Source organism: Aulostomus chinensis, chromosome 10 (genome assembly GCF_037954235.1).
Source record: "Aulostomus chinensis isolate RoL2024-O1b breed Wild chromosome 10, RoL_Achi_v1.0, whole genome shotgun sequence".
NCBI lineage: Eukaryota > Metazoa > Chordata > Actinopteri > Syngnathiformes > Aulostomidae > Aulostomus > Aulostomus chinensis.
Window position 1 is genome coordinate 17,426,620 of NC_141329.1, and position 15,973 is coordinate 17,442,592.

General features: G+C 38.3%; 1 protein-coding gene across 3 annotated transcripts in view; it reads left to right on the forward strand.

The window, feature by feature from the left end:
- Positions 1–15,973, forward strand: part of LOC147254545 (D(2)-like dopamine receptor) — a 46,340-nt gene that overhangs the window by 19,979 nt on the left and 10,388 nt on the right. For 2 of the 3 annotated variants that reach the window (XM_086216196.1, XM_086216194.1), the window contains exons 1-4: positions 3,893–3,916; positions 4,180–4,224; positions 7,202–7,512; positions 13,596–13,705. In XM_086216196.1, coding sequence (XP_086072322.1) covers positions 4,218–4,224; positions 7,202–7,512; positions 13,596–13,705 — 428 coding nt within the window. In that variant the 5' untranslated portion in view covers positions 3,893–3,916; positions 4,180–4,217. Of the gene's footprint in view, positions 1–3,861; positions 3,917–4,179; positions 4,225–7,201; positions 7,513–13,595; positions 13,706–15,973 lie in introns of those variants that run through there. The other variant, XM_086216195.1, reaches the window with a different exon arrangement.

The following is a 15,973-nucleotide window of genomic DNA, read 5'->3' on the forward strand; positions in this document are numbered from 1 at the left end:
CCGATGGCCGATATGAGCTGCCAATTTTTTGGGCCGATTTTTAGGGCCGATATGCTATCCTATTGTCCTTAATTGGCATGCTAAAATATCATACTAATAAGAGGACGCACAACACTTGTGTGTGTGTGTGTGTGTGTGTGTGTGTGTGTGTGTGTGTGTGTGAGTGAGTGATTGAGAGAGAGAGAGAGAGAGAGAGAGAGACCCTTGCTGCCTCGCTGTTACACAGTGACATTACTCGGAAAGACGAAACGAAATAAAAACCAAAGTAAAGCGTTTTCATGCTTTCTTTTTAATCAAACAAATTAACGCGTTAAAGTCAAGTTTTGGTCGAGAAAATAAGGGAAATTTTCTGATGCCGACGGGGGGGACGCGCGGCGCACGGCCCGCTACTTCTTATAATGCGCGTTGTTTGGGGGGGGGGGGGGGGGGGGGCTTTATTCATTATAATGAGGGGGCGGGCAGCGACCGAGGCAATGTTTCTGTTCATTACACGGACCGCGGACTTGATACTCCTCCCTGGCTACTGCTGGTGGTAATTCTCGCGAGGCTAGTGACGGAATTCAGTTTGGAGAGGCACTAGAATGTATTTATTTTTAATAATACGGGAGATTTACGGGAAAATACTAATACGGGAGGAGGGCGGGAAAGAGGGGTGAAATACGGTAGTTTCCCGGCCAAAACGGGAGACTTGACAGCTATGAGCTAGCAACGTTTCATTTTGAGCAGAAAATGCTATTTGTTTTTACTTTCGCTAAATGAAGCAACAGATTACAACTTATAATGAGAGCAAATATATGACTTTAGTACATTGGAATATAAGAACTGAAGCCTTACCTGTTGGCCCTCTGGTTCTGAATGAACAGCGCTGCGCCGGGTCGTAAATAGCTGCCCGCAGATGTGCCTGACTGAAAATCGGCGCGACCAAATGAAATAATCGGCTGATGCCGATTTACTAAAAAATAGCAAACATCGGCCGATTTAATCGGCCGGCCGATCGATCGGTCGACCATTACATATAAATGCCTGTGCGTGTCCACCTACAGTAGCAGAACAAATATTCTTTCTAGCACATTCATACATACACACTTACACATCTTCACACACAACACCCACACTCCTCATTAATCGTTGAGTAAAGTATTTAGTTAGCTCATTTGTGCATTTGAAAACACATTTGCTGGTGTATAATTTTGCACAAGGGTGAACATGAAAAGCTCCTCTTTACAGAACTCATAAAACCTTCAAATGTTGTTCAGTTATTTTGTAGTTATTAATTTCAGTTCTAAATAGGGACTGGTGCAAGACTGATAATGAGATAACCTAATGATGTGCTACCATTTTCCCTGTGTTGACTCCGAGGAATTTTTTTTTATGAGTTACATTAATTATCTGCTATAATTTTTTGATAATTTCCAATTGCCCAAACAGATAAATAATCTTTTACACCTGCAGAGCTTATTCATACACCTGTGCTCAATTCCTGGCTTTTCCTGATGTCCTCATAAAACAGAACTGGCAGGGCTAGTGGGTAGGAGGCCAGTTATGGATTATACCTCTGTCAGAGGAACAGCTGCTCCCTCCAGTTGTTTGCTGCCTTTGCATTTATGCGTTGAGGGTGGGGGAGTTCATGAGCACACCTACCTTTTCCAAATACTCACAAACAATATTAGTGAAATTGTTATTGTGGCGCTATGTTTGTATTCTGCTAGCATCCACTCCAGACATCTGTTTTTGGTGACTGAACCTTTCATACAAACACAATTTCCTAAATTCTAATTTTTATTGGAAATTTGTCTGTGACATTGCTTTTGAGTTTGCTGTGTGAATGAATGGATGAAGTATTGATTCATGAATTGAACCGGAGTCGTATTTTTTTTTGTCAGCACCAGGTACGGAAGATATGTATTTTTTAAAGGCAGCAGTGGGAGAGCAGGTTATTGTTTTTAAGGGAACACCAGCTATCAGGCCAGCAGTCTCAGCCTCACATACTGTAAGTAGGAAGTGGAACGGGCAAATAGATAAGATTAGACAGCACAGGGCAGCTGCAGGGTACACACATAGACTGGTGCCCCAGAGCAGAGCAATGCTTACACATCCTAACAGGAGCTCTCTCTCTCTCTCTCTCTCTCTCTCTCTCTCTCTCTCTCTCTCTCTCTCTCTCTCTGTCTCTTTCTCTCTCTGTCTGTCTCTGTCTCTGTCTCTCTCTCTCTCTCTCTCTCTCTATTTTTTAGTCGTCTCCCTACACTGAAGCTTTCCTCTGCCCTCTTCTGGCAACTTCTCATATTAAATTAGCTGACTATCCCATGCAATTGTTCTGTACAAACATATAAAGCATAAAAAAAAACACTGTGAAATTGTTCTGTTACCTCTGTTAAGCTTTACTTAGTCGTAACAAGGCTCCAAATTCAAAGTCAAGACTTGAATTAGTTTGCCAACCTCTATAAAAATGAAAATAATCACAACAGTGCGGTGACTTTCAGATGCAGTATGTTGTTGCCCTTATTATAAATATACAAATTGCTTACTGAGACAGTCTCCTTCTGAAATGAAACGTGTCCTGATGATAGAATTGCAGTAGCCTCAGGACAAAAACCACTTTGAGCATATAAGAGACTTGAAAGGGCACTTACAAGTCAAAAGAATGTAACAACATGCTGATGTAAAATCTGCATTGCAGCTTAACTGTTTGCTCTATATAAAGCCACAGGTGGTGATGAAAATCTGTAGGGTGCTGACTGCATGGATTTCTGGCTCTTAAGGGAACAAATGATAGGATGTTGGTGCATAATGACATCATGAATCACTGTCTGTAAAAGAAAACAAAAAAAAACGGTTTCACATTTCAGGCTTTCAAAGGAAATTCTGGAGTCCTGGTCTGAATTTTTGGCACCCAGAATTTCAAAAATAATTCAGCATACTGTCAGAAAAAATTTATATTTCGGGATGGGTTCAAAAGATAAGCACCTTGACAAACGGTGCCTCAATCAGTATTCATGGTGTGTCACATTAATTCACTCTACTTTAGCTGGAAACGTCCCCACTGATGTTGAAGCTGCCTGCGCCACATAGACTTGATAAGCATGTACACACTATAGCTCTCAAATCTTTCTGATCAATTATCTTAACTCTGAATAGAGCTGAAATCACATCACTTTTGTGTGTTTTACTGTTAAATCAATAGTTTTAGCAGTTCCGAGCTGTAGCATGAACTAATGAGTTAAAAGGTAAAATGGACAACATTTACACCTCCCGGCCAGTAGGTGTCTTTGCTGACACTTCTGCTGACACTAATCTATTCTACTGGTTGCCAGCTTGACATTAACAAACCACATAGGGTCAGAATTGGAATAGAAGTAAAAAGACAGACAATCCATGCGGCCTATCTTGTCATGATACATTTCGTAATCTTGTCAACATACTAACAATAACAACATGAAACCTAAAATAGGCTAAGGTTTCTAACTTGCGCAATTGCCATTGTTAGCTAGCACACATTAGCTTATCTGTAAGCAGAAAAGCAACATCCTCAGCATGGCTTTTCAGCCCCTTTCCCTTCAGATTAGACAACTGGGACCCATTTCAAAAAGTAGGATTAAGAAACTCTGAGCCTGAACCCTCAGGTGGGAAACTTCTTAGTTTCTGATTCTAGAACGGCTTCTTTGAGTTTGTGCTATTGTGCTATGAGTAAGTTAACACTGAGTTAATCGCATAAACCACAACTAAACAGAGCCCCGATACTATGATTCACCATGGCAACAGCTGACAAAAGAGGGTCTGCATTCTCGTGTGTCCATAAAGCGAGTATAAACTTTTTTTTTTTTTAGAAAAAGTAATATTGAAACATAATGCTCATCTTCACAGGATTATGAAGATACATTGTCTGCTGCCACAGAGAAGGATCCAGAGGCCTAAAGAGGTAACATCATGATAATTTATGCTATGGATAGTATCTCCCCATTCACGCTTCTTAGCATTCTTGTGTGCTATACAGAACCTGAAATGTAGCCTTGAACCACCATTGAATGGACATTCTTATCCTCTTTAACAGAAAATGGCTGAGCAGGAAGGTCTATCAAATTTCACAGGACAGTTGTACACAATGAGATTGTAAATGCCTGAGGTTCATTGTAGAATTCATGTAGAACTGTATGATTTTAATGTCATCCTTATGTATTACAGGTCACCACTAAAGGAGTTGTGTGAAATGAATCAAGAAAATGTCAAGTAGGTGCGCTAATAATAATTGGAACTAGATTAAAAAAACAACAACTAACTATTGCCTTTGTAGGAAAATAAAGATGCCAAATAAAATAAAATATGAATCATTTTTTCTTTATTTGCCTGCTCTTGGTGGTGGCTTGATCTGTAAAGTCATTCTGGCACATCATATCTCTGACTGTTCTCCCATCCTGGATTCCCTCGGGGTGGACTGGCTGTTCATTAGGGACTTCTGTTTGTAGGGTAATTTTGCCACTATCATGAAGAACAACACAAGCCACAATCATATCACAGACCTTCTCAGGTGTTACCCTGGGCTGAGGTGATGTATAGGCACAGGAAACTGGGAACAAGCGAATACACCATTATCTGTATCCGTATCTGTACAACCGCCAAAATGATCTGTATGTTGTGTCTGTATCCATACTCGGAGTGGCAGGGCTTAACCTGGAAATGGTTTTGGCTTCAACCAGACGTAGGTGTGGCTTAACAGTGACAGTTTATTGTTTGCCGAATTGGTTTTCAGAAATTAAAGGGATTCATCAGAAATTGCTACATTTATTATTTAGTTGAAATTATTGCAAAAAGTCTCAGATTAAGCTTTCGATGTTTTTTTAAGAAAATTATTATAGATGAACTTTTCACAGAAGAGCCTTGGATTGAGTTTCTCCTGCCACTGACTTGATACTGATTGCTGGTTCAGTGTTGCTGTCAGACAAGTTACACTCTGTATTACTCATTGTCCTTTATTACTCATTGTTTCTTGGACAGAAAAAAAAGGGAGAGTGTCATTTATTTCATACCTGATGATGGTTGGGTTTTGTTTATGTGACTATACAGTGACTTTGGATCTGAGGATGGTGCAGTGCTCACTGCTTTTGTAATAAAAGCGCCCGGTCTAGTACTTAACCTGACACGCGGTCTGAATGAGCAAAAGAAAAAGAAAAAGGCAAGCTTCATTCAGCCGTTTCTACGCACCCAGGTCCGATTACCTGCAGCACACTGCTTATTTCTTCTTTTCCAAAAAAGCAGGTTGGTGGAGGAATAAATCATAAACAGTGAACAAACAGCATTGAGAGACGTGAATCTTCTGCGAAGAAGTTGTGTCTACACACGAGAACGAGGAAAAGCGTCTATCTTCTGAGTGATGACGGAGGCGGCCGAGGGGAGCGGCGCTTCTCAGCTTTGTGTATGTGTGGGGAGGGACTGTGTGTGTGGTTGCCTATCAGAGAACGTTGTGGGACACAGACACTCAATGAGAGCTTCCCCTCCTTGAAACTATTTTTATTTAAGATAAGCTGTTCTTGACCAGGTTTGTTTCACAGTCTAATAGTGTTGGAAAATTTCCTCTCTTTCTGGAACTGGCTAGGATTATTCCTTTTTCTCATTTCAGGATTAACGGTTTGTTGAAATTTTGTCCTGGCAATGCAGACACGATTTGTTCCTTTGTTTATCTGTCCATGTTTTGACCTTTTTTGTATGAGGCACTAAATATACTGATCAAAGTCATCTATGGCCTTTAACAGCAAAAAAATAAAATTGTCTTTGGTCGTGAACTGCAACATTGAATATTTTCTGCTCCACGTTGCGTATCAAAATTTGCACCTTTCCAGATAGGTACATTCACAGTTAGTTCAGAGAAACAAAATCCAGGTAGTATCAGGTTTCTTATTTACTAATGTAGTTTTATTAGTAAGTAAACCGACAGGTTTGTATGTTTGTGAGCGGAAATATGGGTCAGACAACATGAAAATGGCTGGAAAATGGTTGCATTTTTAATGTTAAAGTAGAAAAGAGTCAGAAAAAAAACAGATACAGTCTGGCCCAACAACTGCAGGGAGTTACACTTTTACAAGAAAAAAAAAAACAGAAACCGAAAATAATTTAGCCGTATATATAAAATGAGCTATGTCCATTGGGATATGAAGTATATTCCAGTAAGCAGTAACAGCTGCCGGAGAGGCAATTATGGTGTGTGTGTGTATGTGTGTGTGTGTGTGTGTGTGTGTGTGTGTGTGTGTGTGTGTGTGTGTGTGTGTGTGTGTGTGTGTGTAGGCACACATGAGAGAAACAGGGCGGGAGTGGAAATGGGGATGACAAACATTGCAATAAGATGTGCCTGTCTATTTTTTGTCATTGTCATTACCAGGTACTACTAAGGTACCATGAAATTTGAAAAGCTGAGATTAAACAGAAAACAAAATATAAAGAAGCATTTACCAGCACCGCATGACTAAATTTGTTTTTCTAAATCATGGCAATCCATATATCAAGGGAGGACAGTTTCACTTGCCTCGTCAATTCTGACACAGTTTAACCCTAAAACCTGTCATTTGTTTGTTTTCACAAAGAAGATGATGGATGCACTAACTGATTGGAAAATTCCGTTCCATTTATATGGAGTACCTGGAGTACACATATTTATATTCCATATTTTTTGTTGTGAATAGTGGTGCCATGAAGCGAAATTTCATTAGATGTATCCAGATTTTCATTTAAGTAATCGCAAGCATTTGCTTGACACACAGGATACAAGCCACAATATTCCATTCGTCTTCGGTTGGTGGTGATTATAATCCAAGGAATGCATCTCTGTGCAAATTTGTTGAAGGACAAATATGCATTGTAGAGAATTGAAATACAAAAAGTGTGTTTGTTCAAGTAGAAACAGCACAGGATACTCAACCCTCTTTCTTGCAAAAAAGATGAAAAAGAAAAGTATTGTTAATGAGAAGGATTTGATTGAAAGGCAATTTTTTTATATCATTGTTAGGTAGTGTAAATGATATTCAATTTTATACACGAGACCACATACCAGCACTACCACCAACACTGATCTGAATATTTAGCAGTCTAAGAGAAAGTTTCAATTTCCTCCTTTAAGTTAATTTAAGACACCATAGTTGTTCGAGCTATTGTCTCACTGGCTGGAATGAGGTCTTCAGGAGTGGAAGTCTAAATGTTGTTTTCGTTGTGTTTCCAGGGCCTGTTGCTGTCCTTCATCACTCACAGCTAATGGATGTCTTTACCCAATATGCCTACAATGACAGTTTCTATGACAATGGAACATGGGGTTTCAACGAAACAGATAAAGGGCAGAAACATGCTTACAACTACTATGCCATGCTGCTTACGCTGCTCATCTTTGTTATCGTCTTCGGCAACGTACTGGTGTGCATGGCTGTGTCAAGAGAAAAGGCTCTACAGACCACCACCAACTACCTGATCGTTAGCCTGGCTGTTGCTGACCTTTTGGTGGCCACGCTGGTGATGCCCTGGGTTGTCTACTTGGAGGTAGGATGGCAAAGACATATAGACACTCATGCATGTATGCCTCCTGAGAGATACATACATTAGCTAACATTTCCTATGCAACAGACAGGGTCTCCCTAATGTGCATGTGAGGAGGTTTTGTTCTGTTGTCGGTCTATTTGCAAGATTATACAAAAGCTATACCTTCATGAATCTTGGTAGAGGTGTGGAGCATGAGTCAAGGGTGAAACGCATAATGTCTTCAACAGATAAGATCACCACAGTTTATGTTAATATTTAAAAATAGGAAATTTAATCAGATGGTGGAGTGGGTGACATTGCATCCAAAGAGGGAGAAGGTGTCAGAAATTGTTTCTGTGTAGAGATATTGAACCAAAATAAATTCCTTCAATTTTTGCCTTATGCTGTAAATGTAATGTATTTAAATATGTTTTGTAAGTTTTGACATTTTTCAAGTGAGAATATAGCCTCTATTTGGTTACTTTATCCAGTTAAAGACAGCTTAAAAATTTGAAAATATACTGTATTTTCAGGGCGGGCTGCATTCCTCAGAGGCAGCTGGCACAGCATCTCTGTCTGACCAGCAGCTTCTCTTTAGAGCTCCACCCAATCTCTGCAGGGAATACAGGAAGCGCCCAACGTTACTCAGTCTCAAATAAGACTGATTTCCCACTGAGTCATTTGTTTGAAAATCTAGATATTAATTCGGGGGACACCGACATGTTTGGTTAGCAAGGAAAAGCGTTGGCAAACAAACTGTACTCTCAGACTTGTGGTTTGTGAATCCTGTGACATGTTATTTACTTTGAACCTCACTAGCTTAACGGTGGCTCTCTGAGTGGACTATTTTTTTTTTCCTCTTAGAAGCTAGCTTGTATCTATGGCCTTGGGCCATAGATAATCAGCAAACCAAGTAGTCAAACCATCAGGGTCGTGTGGGGTGCTGGAGCCTATCCCAGCTGACATTGGGGAGAGGTGGGGTTCACCCTGGATGGGTCGCCAGTCCGCCACAGATCCATCAGGAGCAATTAGGGGTTCAGTAGTTTGCTCAAGGATACTTTGTCATGGTCGCCAGGGGAAGTGAGGATTGAAGTAACCCTTCGGTTGCTAGACCCTCTACCTCTGAGCCATGCAGCCTCAGTGTCAGATAAGGAATCATGGCTTGGAAGGAAAATGTTTGACTTGGATTGTGAAACACACAAAATATTAATGAATGGAGTTTCTGTTTTTTCTTTGGTAAGTGACCATGGTATAAGCAGGATAATGACCTTCGATGTGTCTGTTATCAAGAATTAATGTACTATGGTGGAGGCAACCTCCGCCATCCATGAATTCCTGATAGCTGACAGCTCATCGGGCAATAACCCGTTTACCCTGTGCATGAAGACATTGCAGCTGCTCTCAATTATAAGAAAAGTCAATCCACATTTGGTCATGATATGTTCATTTTCATAGAAATATGAAAAATGTCATGATTCCTGTCTGTGGACATTTTAATTAATTTCCCAGGAAACATTACACAGACCTTGACAGAGGTCCATGCATGGGTGCACATCTAATTTCTTGTCTTCCATTTTTTGGTCAGTAGAATAGCATGAGAAATAAAATGCCGATTGGGTTCATGATTTTAAAGAAGTTATTTTCAGGCCCTCAATTAGCACTGTATACTTGCAATCATTAAGGTTAATGATCTTTAAGTGTCTCACATTATATTTTTGTGAAAATGATAGATTTACAAGACAGAAATCTGTTCTGCTTAAAAGGTTAAGAATGTGAAATAATGACAAGAACATGGATATGAATTCTGGCACCAATACAAGAATGGTGAAAGGGGCTTCATGCCCACAGTTATCAGTAGGTTAAAGGCTTAAGGTGAAAAAAGGGTGACTGTGGAAGTGTTCACATCAGCATTGTAAATATCAGTTCAGGTAAAGTCATGTAATGTAGCAGCACTGATAATAAAATGTCAGGCCACTCTTTCCAGTCAGAGGTCAGATGTTTATGAATAATTCTCCCTACTCTTATTTCCTTTTCTCTGCTTTGTGAGATAATGCACATGCCTGCTAACCAGTGCAACCTAAAACTGAATAAAATTATCTGCAATCTAAGAAATCAATAGCAAGCAGGATGTGGGTTCCTTTCCAGAAAAAGATCTCACTATCACTCTGTTTCTGCTCCTCTTTTCTGTGTGTCTTCATGGTGAGGAGGTTATTTCTAACCATCAGGCCTTAGGTCACGCTGCCTTATGATGAGAAAGGCAATCTAAGACTACAAGGGCACTAATCCTCCAGCGTCTCCCAGTGAATCATGATGATTATTTCTCCGATCAGATAACAGCGTATAAATCCATATGTCAGGGTCTTTGTTGATGTTTGCACATACAGCCACACTGTGAGCGGAAAGGTATCATTCAGTAAAAGTCATTTCTTAGAATTTTAATATTGGGATTTCATTACTATTCACTTGTGCTTGTGTTTGTTAAATCATGAGGTATGTGACCTTCATTCTGTCTTATTATCATTATTTACCTGCTATTGACACGGGCTGTTGTCTAGACAGATGGAGGCAGCATCAAAGCTGTTTTGAAAAGGATAGAATTTCAATCCATGGCATATCAAAGGTGCAAATTGTGGCATAAAACATTTTCACATAAATATTGATTTTGATATCCTAGCTGAAAGATTGAATGCTGATGGTGTAAAGTGGTGTGAATTGTTCAGGTGTGTGTTGATAATGGACAACACTGACTGGGCTCTGATGAACCAGACTGAAATTCCCACTGCATAAAATTTTGACTGCAGCCTTTGACTCTAAAACACTTAGTGAAGTTGCATTCATTGTTTTTTGGTTGTTTTTTGGTTACTAATTGAGGAGAGTGGGATCAGTTGGACTATGAAAAGAGAACACTGAATGCAGTTTATTACACATGCTCATTGATTTTTTTTTAAGTATTATCAAAAACATTTTAAATTACAGATCTTACTATTTTTAACCTCTGTAACCTGTAATCACCCAAGATTTTGATATGAAAGGAGGAGTAACAACAGCCATTAGGGTTACAGTTGTACAACTAAATTAAAGTGTTTGAAACTTTGTAAGAGCAAATTTGTGCACTAGGACATTTTCATAAATGAAGTCCTTTTCCATCCATATTTATGTTGCCAACATTTTATTGAGAAAAATAACAATTTAAAGAATGTTTTCTTCCCTAATAACAATGTTAGAACTGAAATGGCTGTTAGTCTAAGTGGATTACCCGGCATGCGTTTGGAGTGGGATGCCCATCAGATTTCTGTCAGTAGACAGTATTTGTCAGATTTGAACAGTTTGAACCCTTCAAAACGGGGAATTATAAATTGAATGTTTGATATGTCTAATTGCCTGAGTGTACTGATTAATATACACATTTTAACAAATCAAACTTACGCAAAAGCAGACAAGTTATGAGAGTGTCTAGATTTGAATTTGTAAAGAGGATTTGGAGATTAGGAATTCCCAACAGTTGAGCTTTAGCTCGGCTTTTTACTTTCGAGTAATTAGTTTATGTTCTCTCTACTCTGCTCCGCCCTTTCTGTCAGAATGATGAACTTAAGTTAATTATTACCAACAATGTTGCAACAAACTCTATTCCTCCCAATGTATCGGCATAAACTACAGTAAAATTGCATTCAGTAAGTGGCCATGGGCTACATTAGCTTTAATGACCACAATTTGTACTTATGGAAATTACATTACCTATGTTTTGTTGAATATATAACATAGGTTTCTGGGTTACGGTTAAATATTTTTCAGAAAAAAACAAAAAACCGTCATTATTGAGTCAACAATGACATTTCCAAGAATAGAAGTTGTTCATACTGTAAAACATTTTTATTATTTTCATGTTAAGGTTCTTTAAAAATTTTTTATAATAATCTAGTCATGCAAATATGTAAGCAGACATATCAAGCAGGATATTTTTCACAGGATCTGTCGCAATGACAGAGTGTAGTAACCCACCCTGATCTTGAACCCAGGTTCAGGGTACCAAAGATGCTAACTGAGTGCAACGGCTAACAGTCAAGCCCAGGCTCATCGACAGGGTAGCCAGAGTTCATATTCAATGGGAGTGAAAGCAGTCCTTCTCAGGATGTCACCCCATGTGCACCCTGGCTTGCATTTGGTACCTTTACATGCTGGAGCTTCATAGATTCAAGTTTTCTTCTTCCCTAGAAGATAATACAACTTGTTGGAGTTTTATAATTTAGAATAAGTGAAAAAAGGGGAACAAAGACGTGGGTTTAGACACTGACATCTTCGTAACAGAAGAAAAAGAGAAAGTAATAAAGTTCAGCAGTTCAAAAAGTATATAGAGAAAGTAGAAATAGGAAAAAGGAAATGCACATTGCTTTACTTGTCAAAGTCTGCCAGTCTCAGGCTTTGGTAGAGTTTTGCAAGTTTTCATTACTTTTTTTTTAAACGAGCATTTTCAGCTGAGAGCAGGAAAAATTTAATGAATCAGCTTACCAGAACATATTAAAGCCCAATAACAGTCAGGTAAAAATATAGATTTATGAGTCATAAAATATATATATATATATATATATATATATATATATATATATATATATATATATATATATATATATTTATTATGGTAAAATTTTAAATGTCCCAGTTAAATAAGTGACATTTGAAATTCATCCTGCCAGGTACACAGTTCATTTAATGAGGGTTCACATCTAATATAAGGTGAAATATTTATTAGATTGGGGATCATGGTTTACTGCACAAGATTTAAATGAAGAATTAAGTCAAAACATAATTATTCCCTCGCTGGTCCATCAGTATGCAATGCAGAGGGCACTGAAATTTGTCATTTTTAATTGTAACACTGAAGTCTAGTATACACAGATCTCATGTTCCTTCTGTTCTTCCCGCTGCACTTTTTCACTTGAAAACTTTTCCATTCTACGGAATGACCTGCATTGTTAAAATATTGTTGTTTTTCTGAATGCCAAGTGTGAAATGAATGAGCTGAGAGTCTTAGTTTCATTTCATTTTGATTTTAACAGTCATATGAAATTGCTTTCTCTAACCTTGTTCTCAGCTCCCCAGCCTCCACATTACAGCCTTTCCCAACACCTTCGCACTGCAAATTATTTGAGAATGCTGATACATTTTGAATTATGATACGCTTTATACCCATTCACAGCCTGAGGTCATGAATTAAGTTGGTGGGACAAAACAGAAAAGACAAATGTTTATATCTCACAGCCTAACATTTAACATACCTCAGTTTTGATTTAATTGCCAAAGATGTATTGCTGTAAAAAAAAAGAAGAAGCATTTTTACATCCACTGAATGCATCACCAGACTAATGTAAGCTGTGTTTTAACCATGAGAATGCTTTTCATCTCTTGTGAGCCTTCTGAAGTAAGTTGGAGACAGAAAGCGGAAGATAGCAGCGAGGGGGAAAATGAAAATGAATACAGAGATTACAAATGTCAGGAAGTAAAAGGTTGTAAAAATGCAAAAGAGGAGAAAAAGGAAGAGGGGCACTCATTAGGCTGTCGGATCATTCTGCAATCATCGTTAGTGTTGTAGACAACAGCAACGACATATGGCTCTTTAAACTGGCTTTTAATTTTATGAAGACATGGCCTGAGGACAAAGATTAAACAGCCAGAGAGGTAGGAGAGTGCCGTCGCCCCCCTCACCCCCCCACCACCACCACTACATCATGTGGGTGGCGTCATAGGCTTTGGCCGTGTGAGTACAGAGACCAGGAGAGGCATGCAGAGAAATTACTATGTTGTTTTACAATAATCCATCCATCAGTTATTTATTTAGTCATTATGTCAGAACAGATATTCTGCCAGTTTACCCTACGTGTCAGCTTTAAAATTAGTATAATTACATAATGGGCTTGGAATTACAGCTGCAGTATCTGCAGCTGAGACAGCCTCTCAAAGGTTTACAACACATAGTGGCACAATTGTCAGGATTACTTCTTGTTGCAGAATGCAAAACACATTCTGCTGAGGTACTGTGTTTTCAAAACCAGTGGACTGGATTTGTTCTGTTGCTGCAAACTGACACTTGCTGCTATTTTATCTTCCAGGTCGTGGGAGAATGGCGCTTTAGCAAGATCCACTGTGACATCTTTGTCACTCTGGATGTGATGATGTGTACAGCCAGCATCCTCAATCTCTGCGCCATCAGCATTGATCGGTGAGTTTGCCACTGCACAGATTGTTTAGCAGTGCTTGTCATGCTTGACAGGATTGCAAAGGAAATCTTTAGCTGAATAACACAAGAGAAAGACAACCCCCTTAAAAGCATGACCATCAAAGCCCACACCTCTATTTAAAGACTAAATAACTTTTTCCAGAAATGAGTTTCACACCATACACAACACCTCTATTTCATGTGTATGTGTATAGAAATTATACTAGTTCTAATTACTAGGTGTCAGATCAGTTTATAAAAGATGATTCTCACTAATATGGAGAATAAAAGCTGACAAAGTCATGGACTCCTGCACAATGAAACAATAATTAAAGAAACTGGGACTGTAATTGTCAGATATGCATGTTTATCCATGATAAACAATCAATCAATAAAGCAATTACAATTATATCTTATGCATTTCCTAATTGAAATGCATGCCTTTGAGAGGAGTATCATTAGCAACAATATAGAAATAATAATTGTCAATGATATAATATTATGGTAAAAAGGGTAAATATTTTTTAAAAATTGCAAATAATGTGTTTTTACAATAAAAGATAAATGTGGAAGACAGTACATTGTGTTATCTCCCATTAGGGATGTTAAAGAATATCAGAATATTTAAGCACTCCTGAGAGAAGATTTATTAAAAATCATGGAAATCTGAATTTCTACTCAGCAAAATATTGGGAATATTAAACATAACCCGTAATCCCAAAGTTGGATATTAGATCAGGGAATATTTAACATTTAGTTGGTAAAATCAAGAACAATATATCAAACTGGGAGATTTTGTATATCGATTTTGTAATGTCAATTCTGTAAAAAGAAGAAAATATCGATACCCTAAAATATTGATTCCAAGAATCAGTGCTAATTCTTGTCCAGTTTTATTTTCAAAATATCCTACAAGCACAATCAAGGATCTCCAAAAATACATTAATCATATAAAAAGTGATAGCAATTGGTTTTATATAATTTTTTCCCCAATTTATACGAGACAAAACATCCACCACAGTGGGCATGATAGATGAATACATGCCTAAATATGGATTTTCCAAGTGAGTCTTGATGTTGGAAGACTTTAACATCCATTTCCATGAGAGGAAGACCAGACTCCATTAACCCCTTGACATAAATCAGACCCAGGCTTCATCCATAGACATAAAGAAAATGTCCTCCAACATCCCATGACTGTCACCCAATAAGACACATTATTACGGAAAAGACAAGTTGCATTTTAATATGACACAAAATCTTAAATCAATGTCAGTGAAGGAACAGCAAGTATGAATGCAAGAAATAATGTAGTAATACATTGGATGTTAAAGCAGAAACCAAAGAGCATATTAAAAACGGTTGTAATTCAGCAGCTGACAGCAACGCTGACAAAATATGACTATCATTAGAAATACGGTTGCGTGACCACATGCTGTGTGAGGAGACCTTTGCTGATCTAAAGTGTGTGTAGGTAAATAAGAAACTGAAGCATGTAATTATGTAACCCTGACAACTGCTATTGTTAGTGTACTGATTGTGGAACTGTGCGTGCGTGCCTGCGTATATGTGTGTGTGTGTGTGTGTGTGTGTGTGTGTGTGTGTGTGTGTGTGTGTGTGTGTGTGCACCTGTGACTAAGTCTGGAGCATTCCAGCATTTCTCAATTTCGTATTTTGTCAAATTCTTACGTGTTTTCCCGCTTGACTGGAGATCAATTTTAAGTCCATATGCAAAACAGCTCTTCTCCATGGTCCCACAGCTGCAACACTTATTCAGTGGTTGAATGAGAATACAAATGTAATAACAATCTCATTGTACATCATCATTTGTGCATATTTAAAATTAATATTACACTGTATTCATGCTGTTCATTCAGATATGAACAGCATCAAAATTTGCATTTAGATATTATGTTTATATGTGTAAGCCTGCTGTCGTCTTGTGCATACTAATCACTGACTAAAGGACTGTGACAGCATCAGGACTCACTTCCAAGCTTGGATTAATTTCAGGGTCCACCTAAATGACTCTAAATTGTGAAAGTCCAGAGAAGAGTCACAAAAAGAAAATGTTTCCTTTGATCAATTCAGAAGCCCCAGGCAGCATCACAATTTATACATAAAAGGTTTGTTTCTTTCTCCATTAAAATATCTTCTCATTCACCAATGTCAGGCAAATTGGGAGTGGTCATCAACAGATTTTTGTGTGATGCTCATGAAAAATATTTGTTTCTGAATTTTTGCAATCACAGAATGCAAAAGAGGTTCGCT